The 26,786-nt window shown below is 35.3% G+C and overlaps 1 protein-coding gene across 3 annotated transcripts in view; it reads left to right on the top strand.

Moving 5' to 3' along the window:
* The window catches only part of Pkc53E (Protein C kinase 53E), a 1,159,983-nt gene that overhangs the window by 524,667 nt on the left and 608,530 nt on the right, over positions 1-26,786 (top strand). For all 3 annotated transcript variants that reach the window (XM_081751140.1, XM_081751138.1, XM_081751141.1), the window contains exon 3: positions 25,724-25,806. In XM_081751140.1, coding sequence (XP_081607266.1) covers positions 25,724-25,806 — 83 coding nt within the window. The remainder of the gene's footprint in view (positions 1-25,723; positions 25,807-26,786) is intronic.

The following is a 26,786-nucleotide window of genomic DNA, read 5'->3' as shown; positions in this document are numbered from 1 at the left end:
GCTACAATTCAAATATTCACTCAGCTTTTATAATATTGTCAACCTTTTGAGTGAAATTAGTTTAAATTACGATATAAGTACACCTTGTCTCAAAAAGGTTGAGCGCATTCTTTATTGCTGTTTCGAGGCAAAAATTTTCTAAGTCCAACTTCGGGTATCTTCGGGAAAAAGTAAACCAGGTTCGAACCTCGAAGCCAACCTTTGCAATCGGGAAAAATCTTGCAGATGTGTTTTTCTTCTTTTAAATATAATAAGACTTGTTACCAATTATATATAAAAAAGCAACATTGATTGAAATACTTAATGATACAATATTTCGAAACTTCGTATTATGTCAGCACATGCTTGTTTGTCATTTTGCTCTCCATACTTAATGGAATATTTGGATACGTAAACGAATCTTTCCATATGTAAAAGAATGGTGAAAGTTAAGACATAGAACATTATTCTCTCCTGAGTACTAAAATAAAAGTCAAAGTAGAACAAAAACAGCGTTTGCAGTGGATATGAATGTAATTATTATCTTAAATACAGCTATATATCGCTAGAAGTATGCTTCGAAGGGCGCTTGTGTTAGCTCACTGGTACGCCGTTGGGTTTCAAATCTTAAGGTTGAGGGTTCGAATCCCATCGGAGTCAAGGTTTTTTTTATGAAATTCTATTTTCCGCAATGCATGATAAATTATATAAAATAATTACATTAAAATACGTCAGTTGTGTATATATATAACATATAATCATTGCAGAACATAGTGATTATTATGTTTAAAATATAACAGGTGTTCACAGTGCGTTGGTATTCTATGATATATGTGAATGTTAAATTCAAATTAAGAAAATAATATCATCACAATAAATAAATTGTGTAGTGTATTTATTTGCAGCTATTTGTCATATAGGGGTTACTTCTGAACATTCGTATTACAGCATGTCATTGGTATTCTTGAAAAATTATCCAAGGCATTAAAAGAGGGTATAAACAGAGAATCCAAAGTCGGAACGCTCGAAAGAAATTCATGAACCCCAAAGGTCACGTGAGCAGACTGGAATCGTCCTTATGAAGCATGCCACAGCAAAAAGTCTTTACACAGATTTTCAATTCAATACCTGATATATGCTTTTGGAATGTGGAAGTAGTGATGCCTTTGGTCGCTCGCTCTCACTTTCTCGCTCGCTCACTCTGTATTTATATATATATATATATATATATATATATATATATATATATATGAAAGTGGATGTATGTGTGTGTTTCGACATAATTCTGATATGTCTAGAGCAATTTTAACCATATTTCTTACAATCTGGAAAAGAGTACTGTCGGGATACATATCAAAAATGCTAGAAAAGGATCGATATTAGTATCGAATCCATAGCTTCGTGGTCGCTTAGGTAAACAGTTCTACTTTCAATTCAAGTCCAATTAAGCTCCCATTAGCACCCAGGGTGGTTACGCAGCGAAAAAAAAAATATCGAAATCAACCGATATTAGAGCCGAAGCGTAAGTTTTCAGTGCCGCATTTCCCATTAGTCCAACTAGGCCGTGCCTAGGGGCCAACATATTTGAAGAGCGCAAAGTTTAAAATTTTAATTTTCTTCGTATGAAAAAGTTCAAAAAAAATCGAGAGCAAATATACTATTTCATGAGCAATCCTCTTTTACTATTCTTATATATTTAATGATAGCGTAAGAAATCTGAAAATAATTCAGAACATGTTTCCCATTTATTTTTTGTTACGTAGTTGTAGCTGTAGCATCTAGTGAGTGGTATTTAACTGCAATAAATTCACTAATTAAGCATACTCGAATTAGTTTTTATTTGTAAGCTAGGGATCAAGGGGCGGAGAAATATGTAGTTATTGGGGGCGCCGAGAGCAAAAGTGCATAGGGACGCCGAGCTTCTAAATGCAGCACTGTTCGCTAAATTAATTGGTAGAAATTTTAATGCCATTTAAGACCAAATTTAGTCCTAGCGGTGGCAGTATCCGTTTGCTGTCCTAGGAGGAATGAAAGGGACTGACATCAAAATTATAAAAAAAAAGTCCTACATTAGTGTCGAATCTATAATTTTGGAGCTCTCTTAGATAAAGAGTGGCACTTCCGATGCCATGTAAGTTAAACCCTCATTAACACAATGAAGGAGTGTGTGAAATTTGTGACATGTAGAAATAATTGAAAATGACCAATGTTAGTATACAACCCATATCTTTCGTGGTCCCCAAGTTCATTGGGAGCAGTTCTGATGACCTTTAAGTTCAACTTCCAGTAGGAGTAAGATCCCCCAGCACATCTAATAAGGAGAGTCGAAGGGAGTAACATATACAATGATTCAAAACGACCGATAGTAGTGTAGAGTTCATCGTTTCGTTATCACCGAGATAAATAGCAACACTTCTGAACGAACATGTCAGCCTGATTTTGAATTTAAAAGGGCAGCATCGAAGGCGTTGCTCGCACAGCTCTATGTATTTTAATGTTTCTGTATAAATGAATATTCCAGCGTATTTCTGGAATGTCTAGGAGAACCTTTACCAAACTTGGGGGACATATTACTTTCAATCTAAGAAGAAAATATTGTAGTAGTATGAAGTTACGGAAGTTGGGAGGTGTGACATGTAAAAATAATGTAAAACGACTGATCTTAGTGTTTTATCCATAATTTTCTCTGTCGTTGAGATGGATAGTGATGCACCCAATGGAGGTTACATTCAAATTCATCCCCATCTTTACAGGATGATGGCCTGGGAGAGCTAAAAATAAAATCTCAAAAATTACTTAAATATTTGTCGAATTCATAGTTTTCGGGGTGAGAAAGCGTTTCTAATAACTTTGGAAGGTAATTTGTACCCACTTCAAGATGGGCTTTTTAATAATATCAATTTCTCACCTTAAGAAGAAATTACCATTACAACTATGATATTAAGCCAACCTTCGCAATCGATGAAAAAATTATGTGGATGTATGTTTCGTCTTTTAAATGAAACAAGACATGTTAAAATCAAAGATGGAGTGGGTAAGTGGCTAGGTTGGTAAGTGGGTGAAATAGGTCAAGATTTGTGAGTGGGTCAGTGGATCGTGGGTCAAAAGGACGTGACCTACTGCGAAACACCGCTCACCGTGACTCACACTGGCCCACCCGGTGGCCACCTTTTTAGTCCAAAGAACATTTCGTCCAGAGACATTTAATCCAAAGACATTTGGTCCAAAGGACAATTCGTCCAAATGACATTTCGTCCAAAAGACAATTGGTCCAAAGGACATTTCTTCCAAAGGAGAATTGGTTCAAAGGCTATTTCGTCCAAAATACAATTGGTCCAAAGGGCATTTCGTCCAGGGATGTTTAGTTCAAAGCACATTTCGTCCATAGAACATTTGGTCCAGTAACGCTTGGGAGTCAAGGGTTTGTTTCTATTAGAAGAGTAAAAGTGATTCATATAACATTATGACTCAGTAGCTTCTTATTACTAAAGGAAATTTGAAATAGAGATTTATTCCAGAATTTTCATTTCGATAGAACAAATAATGCTGAGATATTCAGAAAAACGTAAACGCCTGAAAACAAGATGGTCGAACAACAGGAGTGAGGGAAAGGTTGCAGTGTGAAGTATGTTGCTGTAATAACTGCTAACATGACATCTAAAATTTTCATGTTGTGAATGAAATAGTTCTAAAATAAGTACCGGTAACTAAAATTAATGGAGTTTAAATTTGAGTAAGTTAAATATTAGGTATTCAAACCCTTGTGGTAGAAAAGTGAAAAATTATGTGTCAAGTATCTTTGAAGAAATACTGAGAATAGAAAAATACACATGTGTGAAATATATTCTTAGTGTCCAAAGATAATACTCTTAAACAGTCACATTCTTGGCTGCAACATTGTGAAAAGTGATTGACAAATATAAGATGAAAGTTGGAACATTTCGTGTAGAATATACGTATCTTTTCAGGTTAACCACAAGTCTGGTTTCTATTCGTAGACTATTGATAGTGTGTAACTTCGGTAGACGTTTCTACATAATTAGAGAGTTGTATGACAAACCAGAATTGTTAACTTGTCTTGTATTTTTATTTCAGTGTTACTCCTTATGCAAATATAGTATATAGTTTTGCTTTCATATTAATTTTCTCGGTACAGCACAGTACATTTAAGATATCCATTGCAAAGTCTCAAACCAAATACAAGACCATGCGGAGGCAATGTTGTCCGCAAATGAAGAGGAAGTATGCTCTTCAAAGGGTTGTTTATCATTTTGGGAGGTGAATTCCTTAACCAACGAAGCTACAACTGTATTTCTGCGAAGCTAAAACTGTATTTTTGTAAAATTATTAATGAAAGCAAAGAAAGGTGACCATATAGTTTTCAGGCGTTTACGTTTTTTCTGAATATCTCAGCATATATTTGTTTTATCGAAAAGAAAATTGCGGAATAAATCTCTATTTCAAAATTTCCTTTAGAAATAAGAAGCTACACAAGTAACACTTCCCAAGTGTAACACTCCAATTTTGATAACAATTTGATAGGCAGATACTACACATAAAATAAATAAATACGTGTTTTTTATTTTCTGCGGAAAAAACGGTTTTAGGAGGCAAAAGCCCCCACCCAAAATTTTGAAAGTTGTCACCCGAAAGGCAAGAAGAAGTGGACCGAAATGAATGAAATCGTGCACAAATATTGTAGACGAAAAATGAGAGAATATGGGTTTCGTGTTTTTCTAGAAAGAATGGTTGGGTGGGGCGCGGACCCCTCCAAACCTTTGCTCATGAAGTATCAAAAGTGCTAGTAACAGTAGGTCAGAAGTGCCTAAATTTACATGAAGAATTGCAACGAAACTTTGTGTATGGACAATACGCAAAAAATAATTGAACATGGTTTTTTATTTTCTGCGAAAAAAGGGTTATAGGGTGCAAAAACTTCCACCCAAACTTTTGAAAGTTGACGCCCGAAAGCCAAGAAGAAGAGGACCGAAGTGAATGAAATTGTGCACAGATATTGTATTTTCCTGAAAAGAAAAAAAACTGTTGAGCGGACCGAGGCGTTGAGTTTATAGCATTTCAGAAGGCACCTTTAACCCTTACAATGATTTTCCGCATAAACAAAAACACGTGTCCATTAATTTCCTATTTGCTGTTGATGTGTCAAATTTGAAGCAAAACGGATAGGGACACTTCAGAAACACGAAAGACCTTATTTTACATAGGGTCTCTAAAATGTCTACCTACAATTTCATTTGCTTTGGTCCACTACTTCCTGCGCTATTACGGTAATATTTACTTTTTTTCGGAGGAGGCTTAGGCCCCAATACTGTTTTTCTGCACAAATTAAAACATGTTTCGTTTATTGTTTTGCGAATTGTCCCTATACGAGGTTTCGTTGCAATTCTCCATACTCTTTAAGAACCTCTGACGTATAATTATTTGCACTTTTGACATTTCGTAATCAACAGTTTAAAAGGTCCGTGATATACGCAACCGCTTTTTTTTTTCAGGAAAATACGAAACTCAATTACCTTAATTTACGTCTACAATATCTGTGCACAGTTTCATTCAATTCTGTACACTTCTTCTTGCCTTTTAGGCCTCAAATTTTAAAATTTTGGGTGGGAGATTTTGTCCCTTAAAACCGTTTTTCTTCAGAAAATAAACTCGCATTCGTTTATTTCTTGCGTATTGTTCCTACACAATGTGTCGTTCCAATTCTTCATGTCCTTTAAGCACTTCTGACATACTTTTATTAGCACTTTTGATATTTCACGATCAAAGTTTTGTAGTGGTCTGTGTCCCACCCAAACCTTTTTCTTTTTTTTTTCAGGAAAATACGAAACCAGTATTCCCTCATTTTATGTCTACTATATCTCTGCACAATTTCATTCACTTTGGTTCATTTCTTGTGACCTTTCGGGCCTCAAGTTTCAAACTTTTGGATGGGGGCTTTTGCCCCTAAAACCGTTCTTCCGCAGAAAATAAAAAACGTATTTATTTATTTTTTGCGTATTATCCCTACTCAAAGCTTCGTTGCAATTCTTCATATTCTTTACACACATCTGACATAGTGTTATAAGTACTTTTGATATTTCGTGATCAAAGGTTTGGAGGGGGTCTGTGCCCCACGTAACCATTTTTTCCAGGAAAATACGAAACACGTATTCCCTCATTTTAAGTCTGCAATATCTGTGCACAATTTCGTTCCCTTCGGTCCACTTCTTCTTGCCTTTCGGGCGTCAACTTTCAAAATTTTAAGTAGGGGCTTTTGCCCCTCCCTAAAACCACTTTTCCGCAGAAAAAACATGTATTCGTTTATTGTATGTGTAGTATCTACCTGCCTATTTTTTTCAAAATTGGAGTGTTACACTTGGGAGGTATTACTTGTGAGCCGTAATGTTATATGCATCACTTTTACTCTTCTAATAGAAGCAAACCCTTGACCCTCAAGCGTTACCGGACCAAACGTTCTTTGGACGAAATGTGCTTTGAACTAAACATCCCTGGACGAAATGTCCCTTGGACCAATTGTCTTTTGGACGAAATGTCCTTTGGACCAAATATCTTTTGGACCAATTGTGTTTTGGACGAAATGTCCTTTGGACCAATTGTGTTTTGGACGAAATGTCCTTTGGACCAATTGTTTTTTGGACGAAATGTCCTTTGAACCAATTGTCTTTTGGACAAAATGCCCTTTGAACCAAATGTCCCTGGACCAGATGTGTTTGGACTAAATGTCTCTGGACGAAAATTCTTAGGACGAAATATCTTTGGATGAAACGACCCCCAACCACCCACCGTCCCATTCTGTTCAGTGCATTGTAGACAGCATCTTCTGAACACTTGTGAGCTTGTCTACGTTTTACTTTCAAGATCTCCATTTTTCTTATTTTTTTCATTTGTTTTAATGAAAAAAAGTTCAGGCATTTTTGGATTTTGATATTTGCAATTGTAAGAGTGGCAATAGCAATAGGAGTTTAATTTTGAGATACAGTTTGTGAGCTTTTAGAGGAGCTAACTGCTGTAAAAAAAATTTGAATCACCTGTAATATATGAATTATTATACCTAGTATAAAAAACTGAAAGTAACTATGCGTGATTATCACGGTCAAATTGCAAAGTCAAATGAAATGACATTTGGTATATAATCAGGCCCCAATCCCAACTGGAAAGTTATCATACGCGTATCACTTTCACTATAACACATATCCTTAGTGGGGAGTAGGTGTCCGAATTTTTGCGAGAAACTGAGTATCTAACAAGCAGTTCAACTTAGAGAGCTGAAATTCAGTATATAACTCTTTATTAAAAATAAACAGAACGTGTCCTGGCATTTTTAAAAATGTGTTTTATGAGCGGGAGGGGGGTTCTATATATTGGAAATTGGTAGTGGGTTGATTTGTAAAAATTATCGAAAACGATTGATATTAGTTGAGAACCCATTGAGGAATGAAAAGTACAGTCATTTGCATTTTATACCCACTGCTTTCTATTATAATAATTGCTGAAGCTGGTGTTTAATATATGAATCGTTTAGAGCATAAGGCAATCAAACCATAAAGTTGTGAGAAAAATGGACATAACATTTGTATTCCAAGCTTAATTTCATGAGCATTTTAAATTAGTACGGCATGCTTAATTATATGGAAAACTAGTTTTTCTTTCTCTTTTTCTTACGTTGGTTTACTTTATCTTCATTTGATACTTTCAAATTTCATCCTGTTTTCTACTGAAACGTATATGTAAGCCAAGAAAGAAATAATTATATATGATAAATTTAAATTCATCTTAATTTGGAAGATGAGAAACACTTTACCATTGTATATCGTAAAGGTCAGATCCACCGGTATTGTAACAGAGCGGTGCTTGAGCGATTGACGGTAGGAATTCAAACTCCGATAAGTGAAAATTTCACAGTCTTGTTTTTTTCAAGTGTAACCTCTTTAATCAATGGAGAGAAGGACGTGGATCATGGTTCAGAGTTGATTACGTTGGTGGGTCGGAGTTGGTCACAATGGTTCAGAGTGGTTCATAGTTGGTTGTGGGTCAATTCTGTATTCTACCATTAATTTCATAATTCGCAATCACCCTGTCCTTTAGCTTAAAGACACAATCGTGGAACGTAGAATTTAATATTAGTGATGTAATAAACCCATAATGGGTCGCTTCTTGTTTTACCTTGGTGCATTATACTTTTGCAACGGTAAGACAAGTGTTTACCTCTTCTGGGTAGTTTCACAATTTCACATTTGTAGACGTGGTCAAGGAGTTTTCAATGAAGGATTTATTACCATCTTGAACGCTCGCTATTTTGCACAAGTTAGCATAAAGACTCGGGACTCTTACCATTTTTTTAAATTTTAGTAATACTTTTAAATGACGTACTACTTGATTCCTCTTACCATTTTCAAATTTTGAGTTGCACCCCTCCTGAGACCCACCGGGGAACCTTGGGGCAAATCTTTTTCCTCGACACGGGGTACCTTTGAAATTATAAAATACATGTTTCCCGGTGTTGACATCTGTTTCATCGTTCCAGACTTTTATTAGTGTCAACGGGCTTCATGGATACCATGCTTCTTTATTCTCTTAGTTTTCAGATACAAGCCTTCATGCCGTAAGCGTCAGTGGACCACCGATGCGCAACTGGCAACTTTTCGCCAAAAGTTGGTGATTCCGCAGGTACGATCCGTGGTGGCCCCACTTCGGTTTTGAAAATTATACCACCAGCGGCAGAGACTCGACGAAACGCCAACGAACCACAAAATTCCTCCCCAAAAATATGTTAAATCGCCTATATGCTTGATTTGTTTATATTCAGGTGAGTGTAAAAAACACTAGGGAAAAAAAGGAAGTATCCCAAGGTGGGCGCGAACCTTCAACCTTAAGTTTACTTGCCGCATATTCTTCTGACTTCGCCACGGAAACGATGAAGAAAATCTCGCTTGTAGAAGGATAAATTATTGAGGTCTTAATTTATCCAATCAAACAAATCCCTCTATTTCGAGTTCTGTGAGATGGTACTGTGAACCGTTTCGAGATTTATTGCTTTCTGGTGGGGTACTATCTATGTGCAAAATTTGAGAAAATCGCCGACGCGCACCTTCGCAGACTCTCCTTTTTAGTGCAATGTTGACCAAAGATGGTGTGGGTCAATGAAACCTGGATCCACAACATACTGCCCCACCACACATCGTGACCCACAATGACCCAACGTGACCCATTCACCCACCATGACCCACTCTGACCCACTACCAACTATAAACAACTCTGAACCATTGTTACCTACTCCGACCCACTAAAATACATCGTCATTAATTTGATCCATTATCCACGCCATCCTCTCTACTGACTTAAGAGGTTATATTTGTAATAAACCAATTTTTTCCAGTAGTTAGCTCCTCTAAAATTTCATAGCCTGCATTTCAAAAGCCAAGTAGTAACTCCTATTGCCATTGTTACAACTGGAAATATCAAAATCCAAAAGAGCCTGAAATTCTTTTTTCATGAAATGAAACCAAATGAAGCAAAGAAGAAAAATGGAGGTCTTGAAAGTAAAACGTAGACAAACTTGCCAGTGTTCAGAAAATGCTATCTAGAAGGCACTGAGCAGAATGGGTTGGTGGGTCAATGGGTCAGTGTGAGTCACAGTGATGGTGTTTCGCAGTGGGTCACGCCTTGTTGACCTACGATCCACTGACCCACTCACAAATCTTGACCCATTTGACCCACCGATCAACTCAATCTCTGATTTTACATTTAGTATATCACTTAAAAGACGAAACATACATCTACACATTTTTTTCTTGATTGCGAAGGCTAGCTTGATACATATACTAGTTGAGATGGTAATTTCTTCTTAAGGTGAGAAATTGATACGATTAAAGAACCCATCTTGAAGTGGTTACAAACTACATTCCAAAGTTGTTAGAAACGCTTTCGGACCCCAGAAAACTATTACTTCGACAAATATTTAAGTAAGTTTTTACATTTTATTAATCATATCTCCAAGCCCCTCATCCTGTGAAGACGGGGATGAATTTGGATATAACGCCATTGAGTGCCTCACTACTCATCTCAACGACCCAGAAAACAATGGATAACATTCTACAATCAGTCATTTTACACTATTTTTACATGTCATTCCTCCCAACTTCCATCCTTTGAGGTATCTGAATTCCACAATATTTTTTTTCTTAGATTGAAAGTAATATGTCTCCCATGTTCGGTAAAAGTTGCTCCAGACATTCCGGAGTTTCGCTGAAATATACACGTATACATACATCAAAACATTTAAAGCTGTGTGAGCAATGCTTTCGATGTTGCTCCTGTAAATTCAAAATCCAGGTGGCATAGTCGCTCATACAAAACGTGGCATTAAATGACATTGTGTTTGTAATAGTGTCACGAACTCAAACTATGGATTTGACACTAATCTCAGTCACTTGAGACATTTTATTTTTCATCCTTTATCGCCCGCCATAATAATGGGTTTTGAATCCATTGAATTGAATTTGAGTTTAACGTCCCGTCAGCAGTGAGGCTATATGAGAAGTAGACCTACTAATTAACGTAGAATCCGAACTACATGAGCTCTCGCTGGGGGCCGAATCTAGGTCTCCCACGCCGAAAGCGTGTACGCTATACGCTTAACCACAAAGGAGCTTTACGATGAGAGTTAAATTTGGAGTTTAACGCTTTCGGAGTTGTAATTATTAATACCTGGAACAACGAGAACTGTAGATTCGACACTAATGTCAACCGCTTTTACTTTATATATATATATCCCCCTCCAACTCCCAATAGGTTACCCCGAGAGTACTTTTTAGACTATAAGCACTATATGTAGGAAGTTTGTTTACATGATGGAACATACACACAATATATATATATATATATATATATATATATATATATATATATATATATATATATATATATATATATATATATATAAGAGGCGGAGAGAAAGGGACCACATCCATATACAAAAGCCTTGCAGAATATTGAACTGAAATCCTTTGGAAAGAAATCCTATTCTGCCTTCTTTCTGGAGTATAAATAAGTCTCTTAGACATGACTTCGTGTTCGTAAATTTCCTGTTTACATGCTTTTGGGGATCGGGAGTTTTGTGTCTGTAACGAAAACTGGAGTTTGTATAATAATTTCTGTTTATACCCGAATAGTCTCTTCACCTTTCAGAAAGCGTAAATCACTTGCTGTAATGAGAAAATTCAGAAGTAACTTCCGATGACAAATAGCTGCAATTAAATACACTGCATAATTTATTCATTGCGATGATATTATTTTCTTAATTTGTATTTAACGTTCACATATATCATAGAATACCAACGTACTATGGACACCTGTTATATTTTAAACATAATAATCACTATGTTCTGCAATGATTATATGTTATATATATACACAACTGACGTATTTTAATGTAATTATTTTATATAATTTATCATGCATTGCGGAAAATAGAATTTCATAAAAAAAAAACCTTGACTCCGATGGGATTCGAACCCTCAACCTTAAGATTTGAAACCCAACGGCGTACCAGTGAGCTAACACAAGCGCCCTTCGAAGCATACTTCTAGCGATATATAGCTGTATTTAAGATAATAATTACATTCATATCCACTGCAAACGCTGTTTTTGTTCTACTTTGACTTTTATTTTAGTACTCAGGAGAGAATAATGTTCTATGTCTTAACTTTCACCATTCTTTTACATATGGAAAGATTCGTTTACGTATCCAAATATTCCATTAAGTATGGAGAGCAAAATGACAAACAAGCATGTGCTGACATAATACGAAGTTTCGAAATATTGTATCATTAAGTATTTCAATCAATGTTGCTTTTTTATATATAATTGGTAACAAGTCTTATTATATTTAAAAGAAGAAAAACATATCTGCAAGATTTTTCCCGATTGCAAAGGTTGGCTTCGAGATTCGAACCTGGTTTACTTTTCCCCGAAGATACCCGAGGTTGGACTTAGAAAAATTTTGCCTCGAAACAGCAATAAAGAATGCGCTCAACCTTTTTGAGACAAGGTGTACATACTATACATTGTTGATTGAATAAGCTAGTGATGGGCAAAGTTTTTAAGACGACGAAATAATATAGAAGATAAACTTCAGGCGGGCCAATATAATTGATTACAAACAACAATGCTACATTTTATAAAGTTCTTGTAATATTAAACCCTATTGATGATCACAAGGTTACAAGAGGAAATGTTATTAATGAAATTGTGAATGCATTTCTAAAAGTTTCTTAACCGGCTCGAACGCGGATGCATTGTTTCTTAGAAGTGAAGTAAATTTTTTTTCAAATTAGGAATCATGCCACGGACCAGGTAGAACCTTTTAGGGAGCCGTGGGACATAATTTGCCCCTCACTGTACATAAGTAATGGAACATCTTGGTTCTCAACAGGTTCGCCAGCACCTCTATTGGACTAGAACATGAACTGTAACTGTGGTTCATTTACGTTTACTACTGACGGTAGCGATACCATGCTGTTCAACTCTGAACCATTTTAGTAGCTACAATATGAGGCATAACTAAGGTTATGATTACGGTATGTAGTAGTCAACATTCGTTCGATGTTTTAATACAAGAAATTAACAGCGTTTTTTGTAAGAATTTTAGAACAGCATAAAAATTGATATACTTGGTTACATTACCACATTAGTGGTGGTTTGTTTTTTTCTGTCATTTGCCTTTATTTGTTACTCTATCTGCCACTTTGTTTTAAAGTTAAAGAAACCAATCATATGGTAACTGGTAATGAACGCCATTTGTTCTATAGAAACCATCTTTTATTCAGCTTCTTCATTATTTTTCTTTCCTTTCCTTGGTAATGTTTTGTTTCCAGGAATCCAGAAACTGTAGCGACCTTCCTAGGTTGCCAGAGATACCTCAGGATCAATTACGTATATGAAGCGTCACGTCAAATCGTGTCGTTGGAAATTTCCATAACACAATAAAATAATGAGCAATATTCTCGAATAAGAAATAGCAGACTTCCTCTTGTTCAAATTGCTCTTTTCTCATTTTTGTGGAAACAAGTCTGAGTTGACTCAGAATGAAATCATTAGTTTGTTTCTTCCTTTTGCTCTAAAGGAAAACTATATACTAAATACAAAATAATTATATTGTGACGCTATTGTAAAAACGTTATTCGTAATTAAAAAGAAAGGCGCCTTGAATTTCATAGCTCATTCTTACAACTAAAAATGTTTTAGTATTATATAACATTAAATCTACTGATTCAATCATTGCTTTACTCATCACCGGATCTCCGAAATTGTTTGGCGTAGAATTTTGAAATGTATATAAATAAAAATGAAAGGGACTATGTGTGTGAGTTAATAACTCTTGAACCACCCGACCGATTTCGTTCAAATTTACAACATAGATAAGGTTCGAACCTGGGATTGTTTCTGTCATTTCACTTTGACGGTGTAACTCAGGGGAAGGGAGGGGAGATATAATATAAATGATCGAAGATGACCGATATTAGTGTCGAGTCCATAGTTTTCGGGGTTGCTGAGATGAACGGTGACATTTCCGATGTCGTTTAAATCCAAAGTCAGCTCCCATTAATGCTCCTAAGGGGAAATGGTGACATATACAACTAATTCAAAGTGACCGATATTAGTTTCGAATTCATAGTTTTTGGGGTCCCTAAGTTGACTGGTGACAGTTTTGGTGCCCTTTATGTCCAAAATGAAATAATTCTTCCCATGCGAAGAACGGGCATTCTGCTAGCTATGCATAAATATTGTCCTTATACTCTAGGCTGTACACGTAGATAAGACTGAATTTTGCACAATACAACATTGTAAGGGGAAGAAGGGCGAAGGCTTGATTTTTTTTTTTTTAACTATTTACCGTTATACAGAAAGCCAAAATTACCAGTCGTATCACTGTTAAAATTTGTATAAATATTTATATAGCCTAAATTGATGTGATGGAGGTTTACAAAATGTGTACCCTAAGGAGGAAAAAACAAGAGTGGATAACTAGTAAAATCGAGCTTACATCAACAAGTATTTTGAAACAACAAAAAAAGTATTATAAAAGGTGTCCCATAAAGAACACTACTTTTGATATGCCCACCACTTCTGTTCTAGTGAGTTGCAGCACTGGACATCACACGATCTTTATCTGTTGTCTTTGTGGTTAAGTCCCCGGCTAGTTGTAGCGTTTGCAAAGCGTTTTTATTGTTCATGCGTACGCTTGGAATACGCTGACCATGTATTTAAATGTGGATGGCTAATCACAAACGCGAAAGCAATAAAAGCACGGAGAAAACGTCAGCTCGAACGTATTTGGTACGTTTGGGAACAATAGACCGCCTGCTGTTTGAAAGATGTCAAAAGGATGGGAAAAAAGGAAAGGCGTGTTGTCAGGCAAGGGGATTTTAGCAAGAAACGGCTGCTTTGAAGATGCTTTGTGCAGAGTACTGGAACTCTGCTATTATAGACCTGGACTTGGCAAAAAAGATCTGGAAACCTTGATTGGCTCACAGTATGATTTATAACTCTGGCGAAAGTAAAGTTACCAAATAGCCACCTTGGTCGCGTTCGCTCTAGGGGTAACACTTCGAAAACGCATTCTGAAATAGCCACAGCCTAATAGTCACGGAGCGCTGAATAGCGCGTGATCGTCATTTGTTTTCTGTACGGAAGGGATAGAACAGCTTCATGATAGAACAGCGTGTTGTCATAGTGAAAACCTATTACAAATCTGGTAAATGTTGTGAATTCCTACCCATATTGAAAACAGATGATCACGCATTATTCGCACTGCGTGACCATTAACCACAAAGAAGATACATGAAAACACCGTGTTACGTTCAGTGAGTGATGCCAACTTATTAGAACAGAAATGGCGGGCATTTCAAAAGTTGCGTTATTTATGAGACACCCTTGATAGGTATACACCTTCAAATATTTTCCGTAAGCCTTATTCCTCCGTGCGATGAATTGCTGTTCTGCTGATGTGTTATATAACAAGAATTTTAGGAATGTCCCCCCTCAAAAAATTAAAAAATGGATCAAAAGATTGGGATCTTGACCAATAATTAGTTTTTGGATTAGGGGTCACAAAATTTTCGAAAGGCTCCGAAATCGAGTTTTCGTATTATTTACGGAATAAGCACATCATAAGTTAAGTGATAGTTTGGGTTTGGCTACACTGTATGTAGTTCTTCAGATATAAGGCATACGAGAAAATATTTGATTGAAATATATAGGATCTTTTGATGCATTTTTGGATCAGGGGCCACAACATTTTTGAATGGCCCTTAAATCGAGTTTTCGCATTAAAAAAACCTAAACAAGCACTTCATACTGAGTTAAGTGGAAGCTTGTTTTTGGCTACACTATATGTAGTTCTCCAGATGTAAGGCATAGAAGAGTTTTTTTTTTTAATTATTGAAATGTATTGCATCTTTTTAATGTATTTTTGGATCAGGTGCCACGAAATTTTTGAACGGCCCCTAAATCGAGTTTTCGTATTTTTTTTATTTTTATTTTTTTTTTTCGCCTGAAGTATATTGGATCTTTTGGTCCAAAAATGAAAAGGATCCTGTTTGTGATCGCGTCACGGGAAGACGAATGAACGAATTGAAATGAACTTCTGGATATAGTTGTTATATACGATGAACAGGATTTTGAGATCATGTTAATTTGGTTAAAACGTCTATCTTAAGGGGGAGGAGCAGGGGTCAAAATTTATGCGAAAAATTTAGTATCTTATAGGAAGATGAAACTTGTTATATACGTAGTAAACACATTAAGAATAAGTACACAAGTGTCCCAACATTTTTGCAAATTTCCGTTTTAAGAGGAGGGCATTATCTTTAATTTCTTTCTTCACATTGAAAGCAATGTTGTCCGTTGTTTGTAATTGCGTCAGAAGGAGACGATTGAACAATTTGAAATGAATGTTTGCATATGCTTGGTAACTACTTTGACCTGTATTTTTTATGTTACTTTGACTCAAGAGCTCATCTTAAGGGTTGTAAAGGAGTTTCAAAATTTATAAAAAAAAAAAAAATAAAAAAAAGCCACGAACTCGACAAATTAGGAAGATATAACTGTTTATAAACTCTTTCTTGAAAATAATTGCATACGTGTGCCAGCGTTTGTGAAAATTTCCGTTTTAAGGGAGGATGGGACATTTTTCTGTAATTTATTCTCCACATTGAAAGCGATATTGCTTGTTTTTTGTGATCGCATCACGGGGAAACGGTTGAACAGTTTGAAATGAATTTTGGAACTTAATTAAATTTTCATTGATATGTGTATCTTAAAGAAGAGAAGAAGCACATACATTTCCCATAAATCTATTCTCCCATGCGAAGAACGGGTATTTCAGCGAGTTATGATAAAGGTTATAGTTAATTTGAAGACAGTGAATTAAAGGGCATATTATTAGAAAGTAAACATCGACTTATTTCTCGTAGCTTTATAGCAGTATATTGTGTATTTGCGGGTAAGCAGTTCTAAAGGTTTAAAAGAAACGTGATTTTGAGAACCTCTAATTATTTATATTAACCGGATTGGAACTTCGCTTTCCAACAACATCGTCATTCTTTCTGACTGACTTCAAGTGCTCTTGAGACTTGTTTCTCTCAAACTGACCAAGAAAGGAATCCTCAAAAACGACCAAATAAGTCTTACTGACATTATTTTGTATCCAATTGTCGTTTGTTTTTCCCTTTCAAAAGAAGAGTTGATCTAGGAAAGAGCTTGTGCTTTCTTCATAGAGAAGAATTTTGCTTCTGCCTGAGGAATGAGCTTGTGCAACCCAACCAGAAAGGGACTCTTTTTCTTCGAAAGGATAAGGAAAAACTAAAATATTTTCTTCTTAAGGACCAACCTACAACATTGTGGTGGCCAGGAGTGTAGCTTAACTCCTTGAGACTGTCAGGGGTTTCTTAACAAAAATATACGAGTATATACAAGAAAGAACTATGTAAAATAAAAGCCAGTTAAGACATTCTTGTAGCTTATATCGTTGAAAAAAAAAAGTCCAATTTGGTTCCAAGAGGGGAAAAATGTTAGTATTTTCGCCAGTGAATATGCCAGAAGAAGGGCAAGATACGAGCGACCTCTGATGGCTACTCCTGCCTCCCGACTTCCTCAAACATGTTGAATTGTAATGTGGGTATAGTATGAATACTATTGGCCGCCTATGACTTAATCCACTCTGCTGGGTTGAGGGACGTCATGTAACATATCATGGTATGACGTCATAGGAGTCAATGTCCACTTGATTTTTATCAAAGCACCTTGGCCAATCGCCTAAATTTTGGAAGGCGTACATAGAAAAACCCCTTCAATTTTGGAAATTGCCAGATTTAAAAGTTTGTTTTGGCACCCTTTCATTCCATTCATCTCCTTGTTGGGGTAAAGGGGAGGCGAGAGGGAGACATACAATGATAGAAACCGATTGATATCAGTGCCGAATCCATAGTTTTCTAGTGACTTTTACATTCTGTTCAAGTCCAAGTTCATCCCCATTTGCAGTGGGTGGTGCGGAGAAAGTAAAATAAATAAATAAATAAATAAAATGTCAAAAATGATTGATATTTGTGTCGAATTCATAATTCTCCGGGTCATAAAAACTTCTGACCTGTTTGAAATGACTTATACAAGAAAGTGCCCAGTTGAAATGGGTTTTAAAATAATATCAATCTACTCAAAGACGTATTCTGTTGAGGTACGGTGTTTTAATATTTATGCGAAAAGTAGTGTCTTCTGTATTTTTATCATTACACTTTCATTAAAATAAATGTTATAAGGAGGAAGGAAATTCAAATATTTCCCATAAACCTATTCTCCCCGTGCGAAGAACGGGCATTGCAGCTAATGATACAGTAAAAGCCCATAAGATTTTCTAATTTTGGCGTAAATTTCAAACATTCTATCCCGTTGAATTAAAAGCTAGCTTGAAATAGGTACTATGTTTTAAAATTAATTTCAAACGATCCAATCGTTTTCCCGTGATGCGATCAGAAACAACAGCCAATGTCAATTTCAATGTGCTGAAAACAGTTTGCTTCCCTGCTGCTTTAAAACTAGAATTTGGGAAGCGCTGAGGCATAATTATGTGAGGAATTAACATCTACGTCTGCATTTTTGTTCTCATCTTCATGCAAATGGAGATTGAATTTGGATTCGACACTAATATCAGTTGTTTTCGGTTATTTTTACATATCATCCCTTTCCACCCCAGCATTATCTGTGTTAGATGTCTAACCCCTACAGTATTTTTACAGATTGTAAATAATATGTATATTAAGTTTGCTTCTAGGCTTTACAGAGCATACATATTCTGGAACATACATACATGCCCACTACGTTCGTTTTGTTTATTACGATACGTCCCATTTCGGCCGAGACAATTAAACTTTGAATACTTCTGTCCAAAGTTCCGCCGGTTTATCTCATTTCTCAATTGTGACCCTTTCACTCTTTCTCATGTGCCCCCCCTCTCGTCCAAGCATTTTAAAGCGTTATTTTTGGTATTAAATACTGTCACATTACCGGCTATACTTTGTCTTAATTTTTAGTAGGCTATACTTAAACGTTGGTAGACTGCGCCACGTTATAGCATGTAGTTCATAGTATATAATCTTTGGATAAGGCTACCATATTTTCAGAACGTCAAATCGTGACATAAAAAAAAATCAACCGAATATTATGAAGTAAGTAACACATGTCAATTATTGTCAATTGAACCATAAAATTGTGTGTGTTAGCAATGAGCCTTCCAAGTTTTGTGAGGAGGAAAAAAACAATGTTTAAAGAAAGAAATAGTGACATTTTGGTATTCCGACTTTAGTTGAAAATAAATCGGTACTAGAACCAAAAAGACAGGGCTGTCTCGACTAAATCAGAACATTTCTTTGCCTGATCTTTTTATCTAAGTTGTGTGTATTACTTCATATGGACGAAATAAAAATGACTTTTCTGCTGGAAGGAGTGAGAGTAAACTTACCAGAAATATGGCAACGCTGTGCAGAAGTGCCCATTCCTTCCCCCGTATACACTTGGACGCAAACCCTCAGATTCACCATTCTCCCCTTAAAACAAACACAAGTAATAGAGTCCTGGGTTCGATTTCCGGTGGGAGCACTCGGTCGAAAAAGTGTGAAAAGCTTTTTCAGGCCATCCACCCTGAAAGATTTTCGTCATTCACACCAAGCAAATGTGGGGGTGGTATCTAACTTACCGGTCTCAGGCTGCTTCCTTTCTTCCCTTTCCCCGGATAGTGTACTCGTCGAGGGACGTCATCCCTCATACGTAACGGGCTAAATGGCCGTAGATACCGAAAGCCTAGAAATCTAAAGCCTAAATCTTAAAAGTAATAGATAATTTCTTTCAGGCACGTATGCACGTACGCAGAGTAGGCGCGTGTGTAGGAATTTCTTTCAGGTTGTGTGTCCAATTTCAATGAGTGTAAATTATATGTAAATTTTGTCAAATTACTCCTAAAACTATATTTAATTTAAACAAAAGTCGGCATTTTAGGAAGTCTAGACTTCCATGACTGATTCCTTGTGTACTCCTAGTCGAGAAGATCGAAGTTAGTTGTAAAATAATCAAGATAATTTAGTTTGTGGACCAAATTTTATTCAATTTAGTATCATTTTGGTATATTTAGTTTGATTTTCAATCAAATTCCCCTTTCAATAAACTCTTGCACGTTATGTTGTTTAAATAGTGAGGTGGTTAGGGTTTTTCGAGTATTTATCCTCGGCAGTCAAGTATCTCTGCCTGTCAGATATCAAATTAATTTAAATATAATGTCTATCTTTTGTTTTTACTTGGGAAACTAATTCACTAAGCTTGGAGCGTGTACAAATGACAGCATTTGATATATAAAATAATAATAATAATAATAATAAATACAATTTACTGTAAGAATAGTGATTGTCCACCCATGTTGTCCAGCAATTGTTGGATTTAGACTTGAACAATTACGAGGTGAGTTATTGGTTGATTTCTGGATGATCACTGGATCTTTTCCTTACTTTTTATATGTTATAATTTCCGTCATTCAGACCCTGAGGTTTTCCATAACAGCTTTGTTTGTCCTCCTAATTACTCTTTACGCTACGTGATGACCGGAGAACCTCATTAGTCCACGATAAGTGTTACTGTTTATCAAAATTCCTTTTTCCTTTAATTATTATCTTATATATATATATATGTATGTGTGTGTGTGTGTTTTTTACATATAATTGCTAGTTTTAACAGTAAAAAACAATGTTGGTTATTTAACTAAAAATAAAACTTTTTAACATATACTTTTTACAATATAATGAAAAAACTTGTTTTTTTTTTTTAAACTCAAGTCTTATAATTTAATTACAATATGCAATACAAACTACTCTTCAAAAATGAAGGAAAATTTAAGTAGATCATTAAAAGTTCCAGTTCGTTTCAGAGAAAACATATAATTCCCAATATAAATCACAAACCAAAATTTGTGAAGGTTTTCAATATAATTAATGTACTGTATAAATGCAATATCAGGCAAGAACATTTCCTATAATAAAAAGCAATGACGAAAATACTTTCATAGGAGTTTGCAACACTGTTGTTCTGAGAACAGCAAAAAGGTGATCACCAATTAGGCGGCTCGACGTTCACTTAATGATCCAGATTGATTCAAATTTGAAGGCTATTTTCCTGTGCGGACAGAGTTTTCCACTAATTAATCCAGTGGAGGTGGTGATTGCGTTTAGCGCACGAGCCTCATTGTTCCACTTTTCCATCAGATCAGCTCCGTACGTTCTGCTCTTTCTATTGTTTCCGTTCTGCAAAGCGATTGTTGTTTCAACGTCTAATTGAAGACTTCACGTTTTGTGTAATAACATGTACACAGTTTATTTTTCTTTCCTTTTTCTTCCTTCTCTTTACACAAGCATTATTAATCAGAACAGGAAATGCAAACTAGGAGCACTTACTTTCTTTTATCCGTTTGAGAGCGCAATTTCCATTAATTTTAAATCCTTGATGAAAGATCTCTAATTTAAATTGATGTTGGAACTCTTGAAAAATGCAGGTTTATTGCACACCGGAGATTGTGTATGTCAACAGGGATCAAATAAAAAGGTTTATTGAAGTTGCAATCTGAAATTTGTCTCCCTTTTGAACAGCCAATCCCATGTAGGGTTATCAGACGTCCTCTATATTACCCAGACATGTCCTCTTCTTGAGGTGTCTGCTTCAACATTACGCATATATGTAAATATATAATTATAACTGGTCTGTATACTGATATTAAGTTGAAAGTTTTTTTTTTTTTCATTCTCTTCTGAATATTATTTTACAGAACTTGTAGTTTTGCAGCTAGAACAATGAAACTCTCAGCTTGTATGCTGCACTACAGATTTGTACTAGAAGTTGAGATTTATTTTGCAATTTATTTATGTTATGGACCTAGAGGTATGGAGGTTGGTTAGACCACTGTTGTACCCAAGAGTCCACATTATTGTTAATATTTTTACAATATTTAATTTCCAACTAAATACTGTAGAACACATCCAGCTATAAGCACGAAAGAAATTAACTTAGAATGTCGATAATGGAACTATTAAGAGTTCAATTGTATAAATTAGATATATTTTCTTCTATTGCATTAAAAGATTTGTAGAGTAACAAATATTTTTAAGAAAATGATATTTTTAAATTTTACAAAAGTACGATATTTGGTAACCTTAATCCCACTTCTCACAAATATAAACGGGATTTTGATTTAGGATAGAGGCATCATTTTGGGTGCGAAGGATCTTTGCTTCGATTTTAAGCAGTGCGACCTTTGCTCATAGAATATATTGGGAATTGGAGTACTAAATACTAGTATAACGAAATTTTGAAAACCTTCGAAATTAATTTCTTAAAAATTTGTTAAGTCAGTTTTCAAGCATTGCTGCTATTATATTCACGGCAGGATGTACGTTACGTTATGAAGAATTTAGCGGAAATAGATGAAATGTATAATTAAAACACGAAAGCGTGAAACGTAATAACATACGTGTAATCCCTCAGCATTTATTAATCAGTTCATTGTGCAACTGCATATTTTCAATAAAGGTACGTTAAACAATTTTTAACGGGGCAATGTTAGGTTAAAATTAGCTCATACGTTATTCAAACTAATTCTTAATAATTGACTTAATATTTTTCTTAATAAGAGATAATCTATTTTAGCTATGAATTACTTATTTCATACATAGGAAGATGTTCCGAGTTTAATAGAATAACGCTCATGGGCTACTTTTAAATCGAATAATAAAATAATGTATTAAATACATTTGTATTATAGAATACTATGAATTTTAATTATATTTTGAAAAAAAAATAAGTATAGGCCAAACATATTATTTGTTATACCGAAAGCTTGAAATTAGTGAAAATAAAATGTTTTAACATACACTAAATTGGAGAAAAGGAAATAGGACATGCAAACAATTTCATAATTCCGAACATTTCATTATATTGGGTGGGATTCGTTACAGCGATACATTTTAACTTTCTTCATTCCATTTGTTCTATTATCATTCGTTTTGAGAACTGAATTTGTCCCTTTTTAACCAAAAGGGCTTGTCTGTGGACCGCTATACTAAAGATTTCATTTGGTTGTGTACTTCAGGTATCAGCGCGTTTCTCATTTGGTGCGAGATGTCCCGTTTCGATTTTTCGGACCTCACACGAATATACAGGGTGAGCACAGAAACAGTCCCAGGTTTCAAATTAGTGTAAATTTAATATGCGAAGGAATATTTTGCTGAAATTTTGAACAGTAATACATAAACTCAAAAAGATTTTGTAGCAATAATTGAAATCATAACTGTAACTGGGAAATATCGAGGCGGTATTTGAAGCATATCCGGTGTGATGGAGTTGACAGCATCACCGATGCGTTCTTGGAGATCGTTCAGAGTTGTGGGTAGTGGAGGTTCATACATTTTGTCCTTCACAAATCCCCACAGAAAGAAGTTCCAAACAGTGAGGTCAGGTGATCTTGGAGGCCACTTGCAAAGAACTTGATCATTGACTCCAGAGCGCCCTATCCATCGGTTTGGGAGGTTCTCGTTTAGAAACCTGCGTACAGCACGATGCCAGTGTGGCGGCGCTCCATCTTGCTGTAGAACGAAGTCGTCTATCTCTGCATTACTAAGTTGCGGAATCAACCAGTTACGTAGCAATGCTAAGTAACTTTCACCTGTAATTGTTTGTTCCTGAAAGAAGAACGGACCGTGCACCCGACGCTCTGATACTGCACAAAAAAACATTGATTTTCGGTGAGTCACATTCCACATTTACAGTTGCATGAGGATTCTGGGTTCCCCATATCCTTACATTGTGTCTATTCACCTTTCCACTTAAGTGAAATGTCGCCTCATCGCTGAAAATAGTCTTCGTCAAAAAGTTTTCGTCACCCTCCATGAAATTTTGTGTAGTCTCAGAACTCACGGCACTTTACCTTGTCTTGTGGGTATAACTTCTGAACCAACTGCAGTCGGTACGGGTAACACCACAAACGCTTGCGTAAGATCTTGCTTACTGTTTGTGATATCTGCAACTCTCTGCTAGCTTTACGTGTAGACTTCTGTGGGCTGTGTATGAAGGCTGCTCTTACGCGCTCCAGTTTCCTCGGAGACTGGACGTCGCCCTGAATGTCCTTTTCTTTGATCACAAATACACCCCGTCTCAATGAACGTTCTATGCCACTTCACAATGGATTTGTGTGTGGGTGGATCATAATTAAATTGTCGTTTGAAATCACGCTGCACTCTCACAAAACTGCTTGTTTTTGCAAATTGTAAAACGCACCAGCTTCGTTCCTGTGAGGTGAACGCCATTTTCGATATTACTGCCCTCTAGCTGCCCTGGTCAGAACTAGGATTCTGAAAAGATAGATGGGAAAATACTTTGAGTTTACTGAGCTCTGTACAAAATTTCATGTAAATATTCAATTAAATGTTAATTATATGGCACTTTAAAATCAGGTACTGTTTCTGTGCTCATCCTGTATTGTAGATCCAAGTTATATGTTATTTTTCAACCTTTCTCTTTTTTTAAAGAAAAAGAAATTAGTGAACTCCATCCCTTTAACGAATATTTCATAGTGAAATATAACTTAAGTAATATTAAATTTGTGTATATATAACTCATTCATTTCAAAAAGACAAAGCACATCTAAGCTTGAATAGGTATCAGTAAAATCACATTATTAAAATTCCAGGTTATTTGAAAGAAAAAAAAATCCTTATAAATCAATGTGATAAAAACCAAGATAGCACAGACACTGATCTTCCCAGTTAATCTATATATTAAAATGCTAGGTTTATTTGTTTGTCTCAAAAAAGAAAAAAAAGTTTATATGTTTGTCTCCAATCCTTTCGACAATGAAATCTCGAAAACCACAAGTGCTAGAAACTTACAGTCTTCGCTTCCTCATTTTGTGTAGATTGTCCAGTTCTAATTGAATATTTAAAAACTTGGCCGTTATTTCTTTATTACGTTTTTTAGGGGTACACTGGAAGTGTTGAAATTTTTAAAAAGTAAAGCATCATATACTATGAATTATACATTCCAACATAACATAGTTGTATACAGGAGTTGTATACCTCTCAGGCGTTTGTTTCATGGCCAAACGAAAACTAAGGATAACCATTTCTCCAGACTAAGATGAATCTTTATTGTTTGGAGTGTTTTGCCCAATGAATACCATATATGACTTACATTATAATTAATTATGTGTGTAATGCATTTGCTTATTAGTAATAAGCAAATGCATTACACTTATTACAGACTGCATGCAAGAAGAAAGAAAACACTAATCATATATGAATTAGAAACTCTAACCAGAAGTAAGCTAAATCTTGTGAACGGTGCGACATATTGAAAAAATAATAAAAAAAATCTATTTATGGTACTCCTTGTCGATTTTTATCAAAACATCTTTCACTTGTATCTGTAAAGAAACATATACAGTTGTTGTGAGGAATGACAAGGAGATTCATGTTCATATGTGAATGATGCGCTGTGTAGAAAGCGCAGATTCCGCTAGTAATAATTATAAAATGTTTATTTGTACCAACTCCTGTAATTCTCTTCTTTGGAAAGCATTGATATAATTTTATGAGAATTTTTATTTATCGTAGATCACTAATCATTTTAAATTTTACTTGATGAGAGCTAATATTCATCGTTACTTAAAGCTGCCCATCAAATTTAAAAATTAGAAAAAAAAACGCTAGAATTTGGAACAAAAATATTTTTATGGCCCAGTTTTCACATTTTTCGTCAGTTCTCACTTTTTCAGAAAATCTGCTTTAGGTACGATACGATTCTGTCGTATCTATCTATAATCGAACTACCAGTACAATGTACAAACTATTTAAGTTTTGCAATGCCAACCTAGCCACGCGAAAAAAAAGTGAAGAATAAAAACTCAGGGGCTCATAGGATCAAGAATATATGTCTTTGGGCGTCTATATTTCATTGGTCACGCAGTTAAGTATGCACTCTTTGACCGATCAGAACCTTTCAAGGACTGTAGTGATAAATTTTATTCTAGAATAATGTATAAAGTATCTTTAGCGTAAACTATTTATTATAGAAATAATTATTTATTTTCTCATCAGCGTAAACTATATATGATAGAAATAATTAATTATATTATTTCTTCCAGTGTGCAGTTTTGTGGTCCATAAACGTTGCCATGAATACGTGTCATTCAAATGCCCCGGCGCTGACAAAGGAGCGGATTCGGATGTAAGTAATTTATTTTCATGTTTTCACCGTACAGAATATCCAGAAAATGTCGGCAAATCCGTTTTAACTGTTTGCAATTCGGCTTTCTCAATCTGCTAATATAATTTATGAACCTCAATGTGGGGAAAGAGAGACTTTAAAATTGTTGTCCGGATCATCATCTAAGCTTGTGTTTACAGTGACTTGACATGTTGCTATTTACAATTGTGGCTAAATTCAAATACTTTTGATGAGCGCTTTCATTCTTGTGTGGATAGAGAGCGCGCTTTGCGGTAGGGTTTTAAAAGAAATAATTTTATTCTGAATTTGAATTTCGGAGGTTGCAGTTTATTAGAATTATTGGAATTAGTAAAAGTAAAATAACGAGGAAAGTAAGGAAGAATCCATCCTCATACCCAATACATCATTGAATGTTCTGTGTGTAACATAATTATTAGAATTGCTGGTATCTTACAAGTTCTTTGTAGCTTTTATGCCTGTTTTGCACAGATGAACATACTCATAATCGAAATGGCGTTTCACCCTTGTTTTATTATTATTATTATTATTATTATTATTATTATTATTTTACTTAATCAATACGGTTTTCATGTGTTACAACGAGAGTTAAATTACCTTGTTGACTTATCTTGATCCGCGAAGCCCGAAGATTATTGAAAGGTTCTTCACATACCGCTAATGGGTTCCTTTATTTCTTATTGTTATTACTGTTATTATTATTTGCAAAACCGCGTAAATAATTTGAAGTACTGCTTTAAATAGCTTGAAGTTAACTCCTGTGTATTCGGCAATCCCATTTGATTAAATGGTAAAGATGATTTCATACGTCAAATGTTTTACATCGTCAATCCAAACCTAACTTTTCCCGCTTAACAGCTATAACACTGATTTGATTTTAAGTACATTTTGCTCATATATTCAGAAAAAAAAAACTAATTGATAAATATCAGAATAAATTTAGAATCAAGGATAATACGGAA

Source organism: Thermobia domestica, chromosome 3 (genome assembly GCF_964235325.1).
Source record: "Thermobia domestica chromosome 3, izTheDome1.hap1.1, whole genome shotgun sequence".
NCBI lineage: Eukaryota > Metazoa > Arthropoda > Insecta > Zygentoma > Lepismatidae > Thermobia > Thermobia domestica.
Note: the sequence above shows the minus strand (reverse complement) of the source record. Positions and strands in the feature narration are given on the sequence as shown.